General features: G+C 37.3%; 1 protein-coding gene across 1 annotated transcript in view; it reads right to left on the bottom strand.

Annotated features, from left to right (window-relative positions):
- LOC104111265 (NAD-dependent malic enzyme 62 kDa isoform, mitochondrial) overlaps positions 1–15028 on the bottom strand; it is a 46478-nt gene extending 31450 nt beyond the window's left edge. The window contains exons 1-6 of the mRNA XM_070191726.1: positions 14718–15028; positions 7560–7656; positions 6919–7037; positions 2725–2892; positions 1817–1945; positions 1188–1248 (exon numbers count right to left, since the gene is read on the bottom strand). Coding sequence (XP_070047827.1) covers positions 1188–1248; positions 1817–1945; positions 2725–2892; positions 6919–7037; positions 7560–7656; positions 14718–14894 — 751 coding nt within the window. The 5' untranslated portion in view covers positions 14895–15028. The remainder of the gene's footprint in view (positions 1–1187; positions 1249–1816; positions 1946–2724; positions 2893–6918; positions 7038–7559; positions 7657–14717) is intronic.
- Positions 15029–15293: the final 265 nt, after the last annotated feature.

The following is a 15293-nucleotide window of genomic DNA, read 5'->3' as shown; positions in this document are numbered from 1 at the left end:
TTCCTAACAAACTCAAGATGCTGAGAGCAAGTAATCAATCATAGCATGACAGCAATCATCAATATCAAGGAAAATAATAGTCGCAATAAGAAATTTCAACTATCTACAGTATCATATAGATAAACTTAAAAGAGTATGGAAACAGAGGAAGTTGTAATAAGTACTAAATCATACATGTATACATGGACTTACGAGAACGTATCAAGGAGCAAGTGCACTTATCAAGCAATTACCAAAATTTTTAGCTGGGGTAGATATGGATCAAGTGCTAAGCATCTTCTGGCCAAAGTTCATATGCACCTGTATTTTTATAAGTTCTTCTTAAATACACTGAATACTGGAGCTCCATTAAATGTACTTATATTATATTATTCAGCTTTATAGCCAATAATTGTATGTCTGCATGATCTCAAATATGTTTTAGCATCAGATCAAACACTCATCTGACAATAATCAGTAATCCTGTTAAGACAGGTGAGTCTGAAGCGACAAGTGCAACTTATATTTATCAGTACTACACCCCTTGGAAGTAGCCATGCGCATCAGCAGAAAAGTAAGAGTACAAGCCAATGGGCGAAAAACGAGCCATACAGCCCTTTATTCATCTTCTAGACCAACCCATATGAAACCTAGAGTTCCCTTGCTCCTCAAAAACCAGCATCCTTCTCTATTTTTTTTTCCAATGGAGCACAAACAACATCAAGCTAGGAGAGAGGGTCAATATTGCATGGATTAGGCAAATATTAAGTGGAAAAGCTTACTCCAGCAGTTTGTCAAATTAGAGATCCTTTCTTACTCATCCGCTTATTCATTTGTAATGATCAGCAATCAAAGGTTTGGAAACCTCTTGCCAAAGTCAAGAGTACCTCTTATCAGATTCTGAATGGATCATGTACCACCACATATATCACATGGACTGTACCCCAAAATGCCAGGTACATGCAACATAAAACTCCATTTAACCACACATTACCATGAGCAGTATCATCATGCCTTCACTTAAGATATCAAAGAACAACTGACTATGTTGATATACAACAATTCATTCAGGTAAACATAAGACACATATGCAGGACACTTTCCAGAAACTAAAGAAAATATAGAGTAGCAATTGGTTTGTAGTGATTTGATCCTTGATGAATGATGTAGCGAATGATAATCAACTGTGATGAAGAATAAGTACTCACATAACGGGTCTTTCAAAAGTTTCTCATTGTCAGTTCCAACATCTATCATTACAGGCAATACCTATTGGAAGCAGAAGAAGATGGAATCAGTATATTTAAAAAGAATGTTAAAGACAAGAGTCAAATATAAAAACTTGTAAGAGAATTAAGAGAAAAAAAATCATAAAGAATTACAGACATCTGATGTCTCATACCCTGATATCAGCAATGACAGAAGATAAGTTGATCAATTAAAAAGTAGTTTCTATTATAAGAAACCCAACAAGACTACAACTATTCACTAGAACTAGAGAAAACTCTAATACAAGACCTCAATTTAAAAGAATAAAAGAACCACAACAGAAAATTTATAGAGTGCTTGACATGGTATCTCTTTTTCTCAGTCATTTTTTAAAGCAATCACTAGAAGTGCTTGCAATCACTGACAATTACATCAATTCTTTGTTAAAATCAAACTTCTCAAAAAGTAAAAATCTTTTGAGATACTAGATAATTTATCTGTTTCCTCTTTCCATCTCTTCATTTAAATTTACTTTTCTTTTTGGTGTCTTATCATTTTTGTGCTTACTTCATGGAGGCCATCTGATTCATCATGCAATATGAAATAGCAACATAGAGCAAGAATATACTCTTTGGGGGTTGATTCCAGCAGCAGCCACATACAGATCCAGCTTCCCAATTGCAATACCAATACCCTGAACTCCAAGATCTCCAAGACCCAATATTCTACTTCCATCAGTTACAACAATCATGTCAACCTACATTGAAACTCCAGCTATAAAAACACTTTCATTGTTGAATGTTGATATATAGAATAACTGCCGTCAGAAGAAAAAAAATGAAAAAATTTATCACTAAAATATTATGGCCAATCAGTAGAATCATTTATTCTAGTGAACAAGATCAAAGTCAAAAGAAAGAGTTATCCATCTCACAAGACCAATTATCACTCTAGTGAATTTATTCTCTCCCCTTTTTTTCTTCTTTTTTCTTTTTTGAGGGGTGGTGGGGGGTTTAAAGGATCAGTCAATTGATAAATTGATATTATTGCAGTGAGACTGTACATATGTTCATTTTTCTTGTAAGGTACCACAAGATCTTCATTTTTCTCCATTTGTGCTGGATGTTTAGACGAAAAAACTTCTATTTGACATAAAATGTTTACCTGATATAATGCAAAAGCAAATTAAGGTGCTGCATAGCTTTGTTGATCTAATCAATTCGACATAATCTTCTATCTAAGAAGCTATTGAACTGCTGACTAATTGCAGACCACTGGCGCAATTACTCTACAGTTACCTACTTCTTTTTTTGGATAAGGAATTACTCTACAGTTTCTTATTCAGCCCTTTTTAGTCAACAGTTCTAAACAATAAGAATTTTTGTGTATAAAGGAAGATATTGAAGTACAAATAATTGGTAAAAGGAGGTAACTAATCAGTGACACATTAATTCAGTGGGAAAGACAACAATATGCAAATGTCTCCCTAACAAAGAAAGTCTGTCGTAGATTGAGCGAGTTCACATATACACAAACCTGATCAGCTGGCCAGTTGTAAACCATAGACATCATCTCCCCACGATCTGCAGCACTGAAGTACATGCCCCTCGGACGTCTAAACAATCCACTGTACTTCTGGCAAACAAGACCCACTGTAGGAGTATAAACTATGGGTGCATATTCCTCAATATTCTCAATTAAAACCTGCCACAGTCAGGAAAAACTTTCTCATTGATAGTTCCTCACATGCAACTATTTGATAACGAAACAATATAAATTAACTAAATGTTGCTCTTGTTTAGCGTCGAACTCAAGACCTCCCCCTTACAAATAGTTGTACGTGATGTCCAAAGAATACTAATATTAACATGATAATAAAATACTCAAAACTTCTAATAAATGTAACTTTGTCCTCATTTATTTATCTCAAGTAATTTCTTCCTATTTGGCAGGACATGTCATTGCTTCAGCTAACCGAGGACATGATCCTCGATAGGAAGGTATGGAGGTCGAGAATTAAGGTTGAAGGTTGTCAGATAATGGTAGGCTAGGAACCCGTATTTTAGCACTCTAACCACTGCACTTTACTTGTGTTTGAGCTTAAATGATGGTGATTTGCACTTATTACATATTTTATGCCTTGAAGGAAATGATTCCGAGTTAAAAAGATAATTTGGAGCTAAATCGAACAATGTGGAGCTTTGAAGTCTGAGTAAAAGCCCAAGGAATTGAACTGGGATCGTATTCGGGGGTCGAGGACCAAGTCTGGATATCCAAAAAGTGAAAGAATAATTTATTCTGAGAAAATTGCACTATCGCGCCGCATGGGGCGCGGCGCGACAGTGCAGTTGGAGTTGGCCTATCCGAACGGAGCCTCTGAATATCTCCACTGGTGCGGTGCATGGGGCGCCGCGCCGTGCGCCGTGTAATTTCGTCATAGTGTTTTCCTACTTCGGCTTAGAAAGGGTAGTTACGTCCGGACCCGCTTTTACATGGTATAAATACACCAAAAACATGTTTTTTAAGGGACTTTTGACCTACGGAAGATTGGGAGAGCATTGGAGACTCTAAGGCACAAGGATTCATCATTCTTTCCTCAACTCAACCACGAGTTTGGATTGAATTCATGTTTTCTTATTCTTTAACCCTATTTGTGATGACTTTCTCCATGATTATGGAGTAGTTTACTTTAGGGATTGACGGATATGGTGTTTTGATTGATATTTGTGGATTTTAACTCTAGTTATTTTGCATGAATTTGTTTATATAGTTTTGAATTGATTGCAATTTCGTTCACCGAATTATTTAATCGAAAGAGGAATATTTTGGGGGATTATCTTTGCATTATTTCGTTTGATTTAATTCAGTGATTCTTTTAAGTAATCGAAAGAGCTTGTTGAATTGTTAATTAAATCAAGTTAAGAGAATATTCAAGAGACGTTTTCCTAAAGACTAGACCATTAACGTTTTATTGCATACCTTCACAGTGCTTTATATTAGTTCATCTCGTAGAGTTCAGATTTAATCGAGAGAGTAGTCTTGGCTATATGATTGAACTAATCATCGAGTTAATTTGTGAGAATCATTAGAACATTAAACTATTAGAGTGAATCGAACTATAGTAAGATCCCGAATAACTATCTTGCACCTATCCTGTCACGACTCTTATTTCTCCCTTTGATTATTTCTGTGTTGCTCTACTTTTGTCTCTCTGTAATCAATTGTTAATTGCTTTAGTTTTAATAGTTAATTTTAGTTCATAATCATTCCAATCAAAGTTTTAATCATCCTGAATAGCAATAAACTAGAGATTATTCGAACACTGTTTAAATCCAATCCATGTGGAGACGATAATTAAACTATACTATCTTTGGCTAGCGAGCATCAAGTCATCAACTTCGTGTTGTGTTTTGCGCTCGTCATCAGGTAGTCGTGAGTTTCTCCTAGTCTTACCAGTAGTACTAGTACTATTCTTGTATTTTCTTATTCCTGATTCTTTAATTATTACATGTTATGTCATTCGCTTTTGTTACTCTATTACCTAGTTGTTGGTATTGTTTGTTGCTTTGTTTTCACTGTTTCTTGAGCCGAAAATCAATCGGAAACAGACTCTCTACTTTCACAAGGTAAGGGTAAGGTCTGCATACACATTATCCTCCCCAGATCCCACTTGTGGGATTACACTGGGTTTGTTGTTGTTATTCTTGTTGTAATTTCTTCCTATTTGATATCTTTCAAGACTTCAGAGATTAGAGTATGCAATACGAGATGCAAAAGAAAAATGAATATGACAAACCAAAAAAAATTAAAGCTCTAAAGAACCACATCTTTGTATTTATTGACCGTTCTTTTGTGTACGCACGACAAATGTTGCCAAAGGCTCGCTTGAAAAGCGCTTAAGCCCCGAAACTACATGTAACAAGCAGAGCACTTTGTCTCATTTAGGCAACACTTTGCTTCATGCACCATGGCAATAAGGTGTGCCGCTCATTATCCATAGGCTTCATCTTCAAGAACGGAGCAAAAAAATAATTGTTTACTTAGTTATGATTTATCCAATTTCTTTGTGCATATAATTACTGGCTGTTTATATAGTTAATATTCTTGAATAACAAATTATTTTTTTCTACATATCCATCTTTCTTCACTAATCTGCGCTTCGCGCTTAAAACTCCAACATACCTCAGAGCATTTTATTTTTATTTTTTTTGCTTTTCACCTTTGATAAGGCTAGAGCGTCGTCTGTGTGTGCACGCGCAGTTTCATGGTTATCTTTCCAAGACTCAGCTCATATTTTAGACTATTCACCACAAGAAAAATGCTGAAAATGCTTAAAATCAAAAAAGCATAACTTGCTAATCTATTTCAGAAGTTCGGAGTTACATAGTTATTTGTCTGTTCCATGTAATAAAATGACTAAAGATTGTGAGTTTTACGTATGTTAATAGTATCCCATACAAACCAAATATAAGTTTTATATAAGTGTGTGTGTGTATATATATATATATATAAAGCAGACAAAACTTCCCTACCGTACTCAGCCTACCTATTCAAGAGAACAGAGCCTAGTACAATAGTATTTATTCTCCTTTCAAGCGAGATATATTTGTATTATACAGACAAACACACAAACAGAAAAGAAAGGCTTTTATTAATAGATATATCCTATATAAACCTATTAGAGGTCACATCCGAACAAAATCAAAGATCTTTGATGCTATATCACGGGAAATGACCCTACTTGGTATCAGGTGCTTAGGGGTTTTAAAGCATCAGGATGAAAAGAAGAAAAAGACCTTCAGGATGATAGTTCTTAAAAAGGGCACATGGGAGCTGCAATACAAGAATTCCTGAGGTAAGCGCAAGGATGTCACTAATAACTTGTAGCTTGCTTCTTCTTTTTTCCTTTAGGGGGCAAGTTTTGCAATGGTAGTTACTGAAAAGTAAGGTGCACATTATCACAATGTATGAGACATGTAATGCCGATATGTGCAACCCTAAGAACTATAAGGTTCATTCGATTCACATTCTAGTTCTGCGGGTATAATGCAGGGATTGTTCATGCAGGAAAACATGTAGGAAAATAAGAAGAAAATTTTATGCAGTGATAAATAATACATGAAATGTGTTTTTATTATGACCAAAATAATACATGAAATTTTATGTAGAGATCACTTATTTTAAGGGTATTTTTGTCTTTAAATACATTTATATTTGTATTGCTAATACATATTCTCTTCTTCCATATTTTATCTCGTATGAAATAATACATAGATTCCCATATAATGAACAATTACCACCAAAGATAGCAGTGGGATGGGTAGGATCCCTCCAACTTTAACCAGAGGTCTCGGGTTCGAACCCTAGGAATGAAAAATATCCTGGTAGAAAACGCTTACCCCTTTAATGGGCCATTACGCGGCAGCGCGTATCTGAATTAGTGGGAGTTCCAATGTAGGTACCGGACACCGGGTGTAAACCCAAAAAAAAAAGTGGGTATTATCTAATACTGCCAGCCAGGCATTGCATTAGTTATGCAAAAATTATTTTTTATATGATCAACCAAAGGCCGCATTAATTATGTGTGGTTATTTTCCGCAATTCCTCCAACCAAACATTATATTATGCAGGATTTTATGCCAAGATCACTTATCCTAATCCCTCCAACTACAATCCATAGAGCAATACAAGACAATGCAATGTTATAAAAAGATAAGTTCAACCACTCGCCTTGTAGTACAAAGTCTCATTTCTATCATGCAAGCGATTAAGTATCCGCCACTTGGCCAAAACATACGGGTCAGATGGACCATCTCTAGCTTGCACTTCAAGCCTCTTCAAGTCAGCCACTGTTAAATGCAGAAAAAGGTTCAAAGTTGACAAAGTAAGTAGTTAAACTCAAAGAACACCAACATACCTCTTGGGGGGGAAATTCCTACATAACTAAAACTCTGAATCTGTTGCTTTAATGATTCAAGTTTTGTGAATGGATTGGAAGATTTAATGAATCGAATTTTAACAAAGCTCTTTTAATGGATCCATTACCTGGAATCGAGAAGAGGAGAAAGTATATGCCGCTAATAAAAGTGAGAAACTGAAGAAGAAGAAGAATTATTGCAGGAACTATTAAGCATATTAATTAACAAAAAAAAAAGATGGGAAAATCCACTGTTATAATCCATATGATCCTGAAAATCTCCAATTTGCAAAAAACACTGCAGATTTCTTCTCAAACTCCAAAAAAAAAAAAAAAAGGGGAACACTCAGAGGCTGCAGGAGTTATCCATAATAACACTCAGATGCTAAAGTTTCATAGATTTTGACTTTGAAGAAGCCCAAATATGATTGCATTAGTGTGGATAGAGACTTACTGAACCGTGCAGTTTGTTGTTCAAAAGACATCACGTTTGGAGGCAGTAGGCCACGAATGTGAAGACGATCACGTTCTGTAAATGAGAATGCTGTTCCCTAAAATTCACACATATTATTGTGAATATTGACTTCAGTCTTTTCCAATGTTCACATGAATTTACAATATGAAACAGTATAATGCAAGAAAATACTTGTTAGTATAATTTTTTGAAATGGACTTATCACACTATACTTGTCAGCATGATTGATGAAGATGGACTGCGTAATCAAAATTTCTACACAAGTTTTCCGGTTAATTTCTCCAATTCAAGCACTTAAAAACCAGAAGATGAATTGTTTAAAACGAAATAAGATGATGAACGGCCTAACACCATCCACTAGAAAGAAAAGATGAGTTAAATCTTTTCTTCAGAGATATACTTTTGTCTATACGTGGTCAAGTTAAACAGTATTTCCCTATTATCTCTTTTCGTTCTTCTTGTTTTTCCCTTCCCAGAAGTAATGTAATTATATTAGGAAAAAAGGGTGCAACTACTTTATAAAGCACAAAGAGGCTTGCAAAAACCTGTAGCCTACTCCATTCTTTGGTAAGCCGGTCGAAAATCAGCCAAATCAGACAGGCTTTCTAGGCAACTCCAGTTTATCTATTTTTCTATTATAAAATCCACTGTATTCTTTTTTTGATAAAGTAAACTCCTCCATATTCTTAATAAGCCTTTTACTATAAGCCCGGAATTTTTATCTATATATAACAGCTACTACAAACAGGGGCAGGTGACCAAGACAAGCTTGGGAGATCATGTCGAATGTTATACCCATACAACATGTAATAATTGTTAGTTTATAGATATGTATAGTGTAGTCTTGTCCCACATTGGAAGAGGAGTAATATCTCCTTGTAGTGTATAGCTATAAATAGGGACCTCTTGTATTGTATTTATCATCCAATATCAATAACATATTTTCTCCCGTACTTTCTCACATGGCATCAGAGCATTAGTGAGAAAAAATCGTTGTGCGTCATTCCAGCGTTAACCGGGAAGAAAGAACTTAGTCATCGTGTAATTTTTCCGGTGACCTAAGGCTTGTCTAAGTGAAAGTCACTTTCTGTCGGTGTTGTGCTAAAACCAACACCACCACGAGGTAGATCACCCTCCGACTACCAACCCCTAAAATTTTATCCGGCAGAAAAGCCGCCACGCTCCTCCACGCGCCGGCAACAACTTTTCCGGCGAGGGTTCCGGCCATTTTTTCGCGAAGCTTCTTCAGGACAGTTTGCTCTCCTCAAAATTCCGAGCCTACCCATCTAATTCAAATCAAATTCTGGCCACTTTTATATTTTTCTGGCGTGAACAGTGACCTTTCTGGCCATTTTTTGAAAATATTTCTTCAGGACAGCTTGCTCGCAAAGGAATTCCGAGTCTATCCATCCTGGTTACAACAAATTCCGACAACTTTGAAATTTTCCGGTGAGCTACAGTGTTTCCGGCGTCTACAGGTGAGCAGTGGTTTCTTTAGCAGAGTATATTGAGTTCCTTCAGTATAAAGCATGTAAGCAGACATCTTCTGAGATAGCTTCTGTTGTTAAAACAGGTAATAGCGTGACTTGTTTCTCCCAATCTTCATCCTCTGAGTCTTGGGTCATTAATTCAGGTGCATCAGATCATATTTCTGGTAACAAATCTCTTTTCACTACTATTTCGTATTCTCAATCTCTTCCAAAAGTCACAATGGCCAATGGGTCTCAAACCATGGCAAGTGCAATAGGTCAAGCAAGCCCACTTCCTTCCTTACTATTAGATTCAATCCTTTATGTTCCCAATAGTCCTTTTAATCTCATAGTTGTTAGTCGCTTAGCCAAATCACTTAAATGCGTTGTTTTATTTTTTGATGACCATGTTTTTATACAGGAACGCAGTACGGGACGGATCATTGGTACCGGGCGTGAATCAAACGGACTTTATTACCTTATACTTGCTAAATCACATGGACTCACATCTTGTCTTCCTTCTACAACTTGTCCTGTTACTGATTCACCAGATTTATTACATAAACGGTTGGGACATCCCAGTTTGTCAAAACTTCAGAAAATGGTATCTGGTTTATCTCACTTGTCAGCTCTAGAGTGAGAGTCATGTCAGCTCGGTAAGCATACCCGCTCCCATTTCCCTCGGCGTCTTGATAATCGAGCAGTCACCTTTTACTTTAGTCCATTCAGATGTTTGGGGTCCTAGTCGGGTCAGTTCCATCTTAGGATTTCGCTACTTTGTCAGTTTCATTGATGATTATTCCAGGTGCACTTGGATATTTTTGATAAAAAATCGATCTGAGCTGTTTTCTATTTTCCAGACTTTCCACGCTGAAATTTAAAATCAATTTGGGGTTTCTATTCGCACATTTCGTAGTGATAATGCCCGAGAGTATTTGTCTTCCCCATTTCAGCAATTTATGAAATCTCATGGGATTATTCATCAAACATCTTGTCCGTACACATCTCAACAAAATGGGGTAGCTGAAAGAAAGAATAGACATCTTATTGAAACTGCTCGTACCCTACTCATACAATCTCATGCTCCGTTGCGTTTTTGGGGGATGCCGTTCTTACATCTTGCTATCTTATTAATCGTATGCCATCTTCAGCTATCCAGAACCAAGTTCCATTCTCTGTCATGTTTCCCCATTTACCTTTGTTCTCTCTTCCACCCCGTATCTTTGGAAGCACTTGTTTTGTCCATAACCTTACTCCAAGAACAGATAAGTTAGCTCCTCGTGCTCTTAAGTGCGTATTTCTGGGTTTCTCGAGAACACAAAAGGGGTACCGATGCTACTCTCCTGACCTCCAGCGGTACCTTATGTCCGCTGATGTTACCTTCTTTGAAACCCAATCATACTTCACAGGTTCGGGTCATCACTTAGATATTTCTGAGGTACTACCAGTTTCATCTTTTGGAAATTCAGTCACTCCAGCTCCACCACCTACAGCTCCAGTTGTAGCTCCACCACCTATAGCTCCAGTTGTAGCTCTACCACCTATAGCTCCAGTTCCACCACCTACAGCTCCGGTTGTAGCTCCACCACCTATAGCTCCAGTTCCTCCACATAATCCAGTTCAACCTTCTGCAGCTCCACCACTCTTGACTTATCATCGTCGTCCACATCCAGCATCAGGCCCAGGTGATTCACGCCCCGCATCAGATTCTGCACCTACTGCGGACTTGTCTCCTCTTAGTCAACCAATTGCACTCCGCAAAGGTGTACAATCCACACTTAATCCTAATCCCCACTATGTCGGTTTAAGTTATCATCGTCTGTCGTCACCACATTATGCTTTTATATCTTCTTTGTCCACTGTTTCTATCCCTAAGTCTACAGGTGAGGCACTATCTCATCCAGGATGGCGACATGCTATGATTGACGAGATGTCTGCTTTACATGCGAGTGACACTTGGGAGCTTGTTCCTCTTCCTGCAGGTAAGTCTACTGTTGGTTGTCGTTGGGTTTATGCAGTCAAAGTCGGCCCGGATGGCCAGGTTGATCGGCTTAAGGCTCGTCTTGTTGCAAAAGGATATACTCAGATTTTTGGGCTTGATTATAGTGATACTTTCTCTCCCGTGGCTAAAGTAGCATTTGTTCGTCTCTTTTTGTCCATAGCTGTTGTACGTCATTGGCCTCTTTATCAGTGAGACATTAAGAATATTTTTCTCCACGGTGATCTTGAGGAAGAAGTTTATATGGAGCAACCACCTGGTTTTGTTGCTCAGGGGAGTTTAATGGTTGTGTGTGCAGATTGCGCAGGTCACTATATGGTTTGAAACAGTCCCCTCGAGCTTGGTTTGGTAAGTTCAGCACAATTATTCAGGAGTTCGGCAGGACTCGTAGTGAGGTTGATCACTCTGTGTTTTATCGGCATTCTGCTCCTAATCTGTGTATTTATCTAGTGGTTTATGTTGATGATATTGTTATTACTGGTAATGATCAGGATGGTATTACTAATCTGAAGCAACATCTCTTTCAGCACTTCCAGACTAAGGATCTGGGCAGATTGAAGTATTTTCTAGGTATTGAGGTCGCTCAGTCTAGCTCAGGTATTGTTATTTCACAGCGGAAGTATGCCTTAGACATTCTTGAGGAGACTGGAATGATGGGTTGCAGACCTATTGACTCTCCTATGGATCCGACTGCTAGCTTCTGCCTGGACAGGGGAGCCTCTTAGAGACCCTATGAGATATAGGAGGTTGGTTAGCAAATTGAATTACCTCACAGTGACTAGACCTGACATTTCTTTTCCGGTGAGTGTTGTAAGTCAGTTTATGGATTCTCTCTGTGATAGTCACTGGGATGCAGTTGTTCGCATTCTTCGGTATATAAAGTCAGCTCCAGGCAAAGGATTACTATTCGAGGATCGAGGCCACGAGCAGATTATTGGATACACAGATGCTGATTGGGCAGGATCACCTTTTGATAGACGTTCTACGTCTGGATATTGTGTTCTAGTAGGAGGTAATTTGGTCTCGTGGAAGAGCAAGAAACAGAATGTAGTTGCTCGATCTAGCGCCGAAGCCGAATATCGGGCCATGGCTATGGCGACGTGTGAGTTAGTTTGGGTCAAGTAGTTGCTCAAGGAGTTAAAGTTCGGAGAAATCAGCAAGATGGAACTAGTGTGTGATAACCAAGCTGCTCTTCATATTGCGTCAAATCCGGTGTTCCATGAGAGGATTAAACACATTGAGATCGACTGTCACTTTGTCAGAGAAAAAATACTTTCAGGAGATATTGTTACAAAGTTTGTAAAGTCGAATGATCAACTAGCAGATATTTTCACTAAGTCTCTTACCGGTTCTCGTATTAGTTACATGTGTAACAAGCTCGGTACATATGATGTGTATGCACCGGCTTGAGGGGAGTGTTAGTTTATAGATATGTATAGTATAGTCTTGTCCCACATTGGAAGAGGAGTAATATCTCCTTGTAGTGTATAGCTATAAATAGGGACCTTTTGTATTGTATTTATCATCCAATATCAATAACATATTTTCTCCCGTGCTTTCTAACAATAATCATTCCGGAACCTCTAAATCACTTTCTAAGGAATTACATTTTATAATCTTCCTAGGGACCCAAACAAAGCTCCAGGCAGCTTGACTAAGGTTTCTTTAAGATGTACTAGCCTACCATCAAAGGGTATCTAATGAATGCTTCAAACCACTTCCACAATGCTGAAATTTTTTAGAGGAGCCTTTGTTCCTCTTATATTGCTCTCATTTCGTAGGAATGGTGCTAAAGTACTAAAATCCTTTAGACTCAGTAGCTTGATTGGTTGTTTCCGTAAGATTTTATCAAAAGTACTTGTGGAAAGGCTCAAAAGGATGATCTCTAATTTAGTCAATACTTCTCCAATGGCTTTTATTAGTGATAGAAAAGAAATATCATGGATGCTTCTTTGCTAGCCCACTAGTGCAAATCGGATATCGAGAAAGCTTTCGATCATGTAAACTAGAACTTCTTGTTGAATCTTTTGGGACAGACGAGCTTTAGTCTCAAAAGGATCAATTGGATCAGTTCTGCATCTCCTCTCTAAGGTTATGTGCTCATATCAATGGTACATGTTCACAGTTTCATCCCTTCACAACAAGGACTAAAACAAGGAGGCCCTCTCTCTCTTTTTTTCTTTAAGGAAGAAACTAGCAAGATGCTTTATAAGTTTGTTCAAGCAAATTGGATCTTTGGCTTTCCGGACGATGCTCTGGCCTTTAAAGGCGAATATGTCGTATTTTCTATGCAAACGATACCTTCATTTTTTTGCGACACTGAGGAACATCATATTTACGTTATTAAGGATAATTCTTACTGTCGGGCCGCTTTGGACAACACATCAATTTTTCAAAAAGTTCTCTTTTTTTGTCAGTTAAGTTGTAAATATTCATCAACTTCATAGCATCTTACAATGCAACATTGGTTCTATTCCTAAGACATATCTGGGACTACTATTGAGTGAAAAGCATAAATACATCACTATTTGGAATGAGGATCTTGAGAAGATGGAGAAAAAAATTGGCAAACTGGATCAGAGAATATTTATCGTTGGGGAAGAGTCACAGTGTTGTTGATGCTCTTCCCACCTATGTTGCGCGGACTCTCCAAAATGATGCCGCACCCGTGTCGGATCCTCCAAAAATACACTATTTTTGGAGGATCCGACACGAACCCGATAACATTTTCGCAGAGTCCGAGCAACATAGCTTCCCACTTACAAGTTACACCATGTCCCCCTCTACTACTCTTAATTCAATCTTAAAGCGTATGGACATGTTGAGAAGAGTTTCTTTGAAATGGAAACAAATAGAGCAACTCTTTCTATCTATCTTATTAGATGGATCAATCTTACAAAAAAAAAAAGGAAAAATGTGGGTATTGGGATCAAGAATTTGAAGTGCCATAATGGAAGTTTACAACTGAAATGGCATTGGAGATTGAATAAGGAGGATAATGCAAGCACCAAGGGTGTGGCTAGTGGTTAATAAAGTGGGGGAGAACCATAAGGTTTCAAGTCCAGATCCTAGTAGAGGCATAAAACACTAGGTGATTTACCATCCTAAGCATTGGTGCGCAGAGTTATACAGAACCTTGAGAAGATAATTCACCGATTTTTTCCTATCATCAACATAAGAAGCATCCATAACCAAAAGTCATGCCTAAACATCAACAAATTTGAGTTGGTTCTTTTAAGGAGGTAGAAAGTATTTCTACAAATAAAACCGAACTAAGAGTGTATTGCTAAAACGGTACAGGTGCAACAAAAGAGTACATTTTTAGCAAAAGTATGCCCCTTCTAATCCTCTTAACATCTAGAATTGAAATTTGAGTCAATGTTTGGGCACAGTATTAACTGATCAATTGTTTCTAATCAAAAAATGAATAATAACAATTTACAGATCATGAGATTTCAAAAACAAATAAATCAACTAACCCACTAAAAGAATTAAGTAAGACAAGAACTCATTTTACAAACCAAATAACGAGAATATGCATGCAAATTGTTGAGCTACTGATTTTAAACCAAAAAAAAAAACACTTGAAAAGCAATGATGGATCTGGTAAATTCAGATTCAATATTTCATGAAACAGAATAGGGAATAATTTACTGTTTGATTTAGTACCTTGTTAAACCATGGATCGTGAAGAATGTCAAGACTACGTTTGTGAACAATGGTGGGACGGTGACCTTCGGTTGTGGTAAAATTCCTAGAAGAAGTTGAATTCACTGCTGTTACTCTTTGCTGTAAACGCCTCAGTAGAGTAGAGGAGAGTCGCATTTGATGAGAAACATTCGCCATTTTTCGGATCGAAGAGAGAACACAAAGGGGAAAGTGAAGTTCTTATTAATAAACCCTATAAATAATCACACACATATTCGATTCGATGTAGTGAAAAAAGAAAGATGCAAAAAAGTACAGTGGCCGGAAAAAGTTTAAACTGAAGGTAATTGAATAATGATTGTTCCTTTCCTTAAATGGGAGCAATTTTCAGGCATTGACTAGGAGCTGCCAGTCAAAGCCTGTTCGACCCGGCTCACTTATGATGAGAAAATGATGTCTCACTTTTTCACAGTTTAAAACTTGGACAATCCAATTGACAAAAATAAAATCTATGAAAAATTGTAAAAATGTAAATTATGTAATGAATATATTATATTATGGATGTTAATTTAGTACTCTGTTATAAATAAACTTCTT

Source organism: Nicotiana tomentosiformis, chromosome 12, assembly GCF_000390325.3.
Source record: "Nicotiana tomentosiformis chromosome 12, ASM39032v3, whole genome shotgun sequence".
Lineage (NCBI taxonomy): Eukaryota > Viridiplantae > Streptophyta > Magnoliopsida > Solanales > Solanaceae > Nicotiana > Nicotiana tomentosiformis.
Note: the sequence above shows the minus strand (reverse complement) of the source record. Positions and strands in the feature narration are given on the sequence as shown.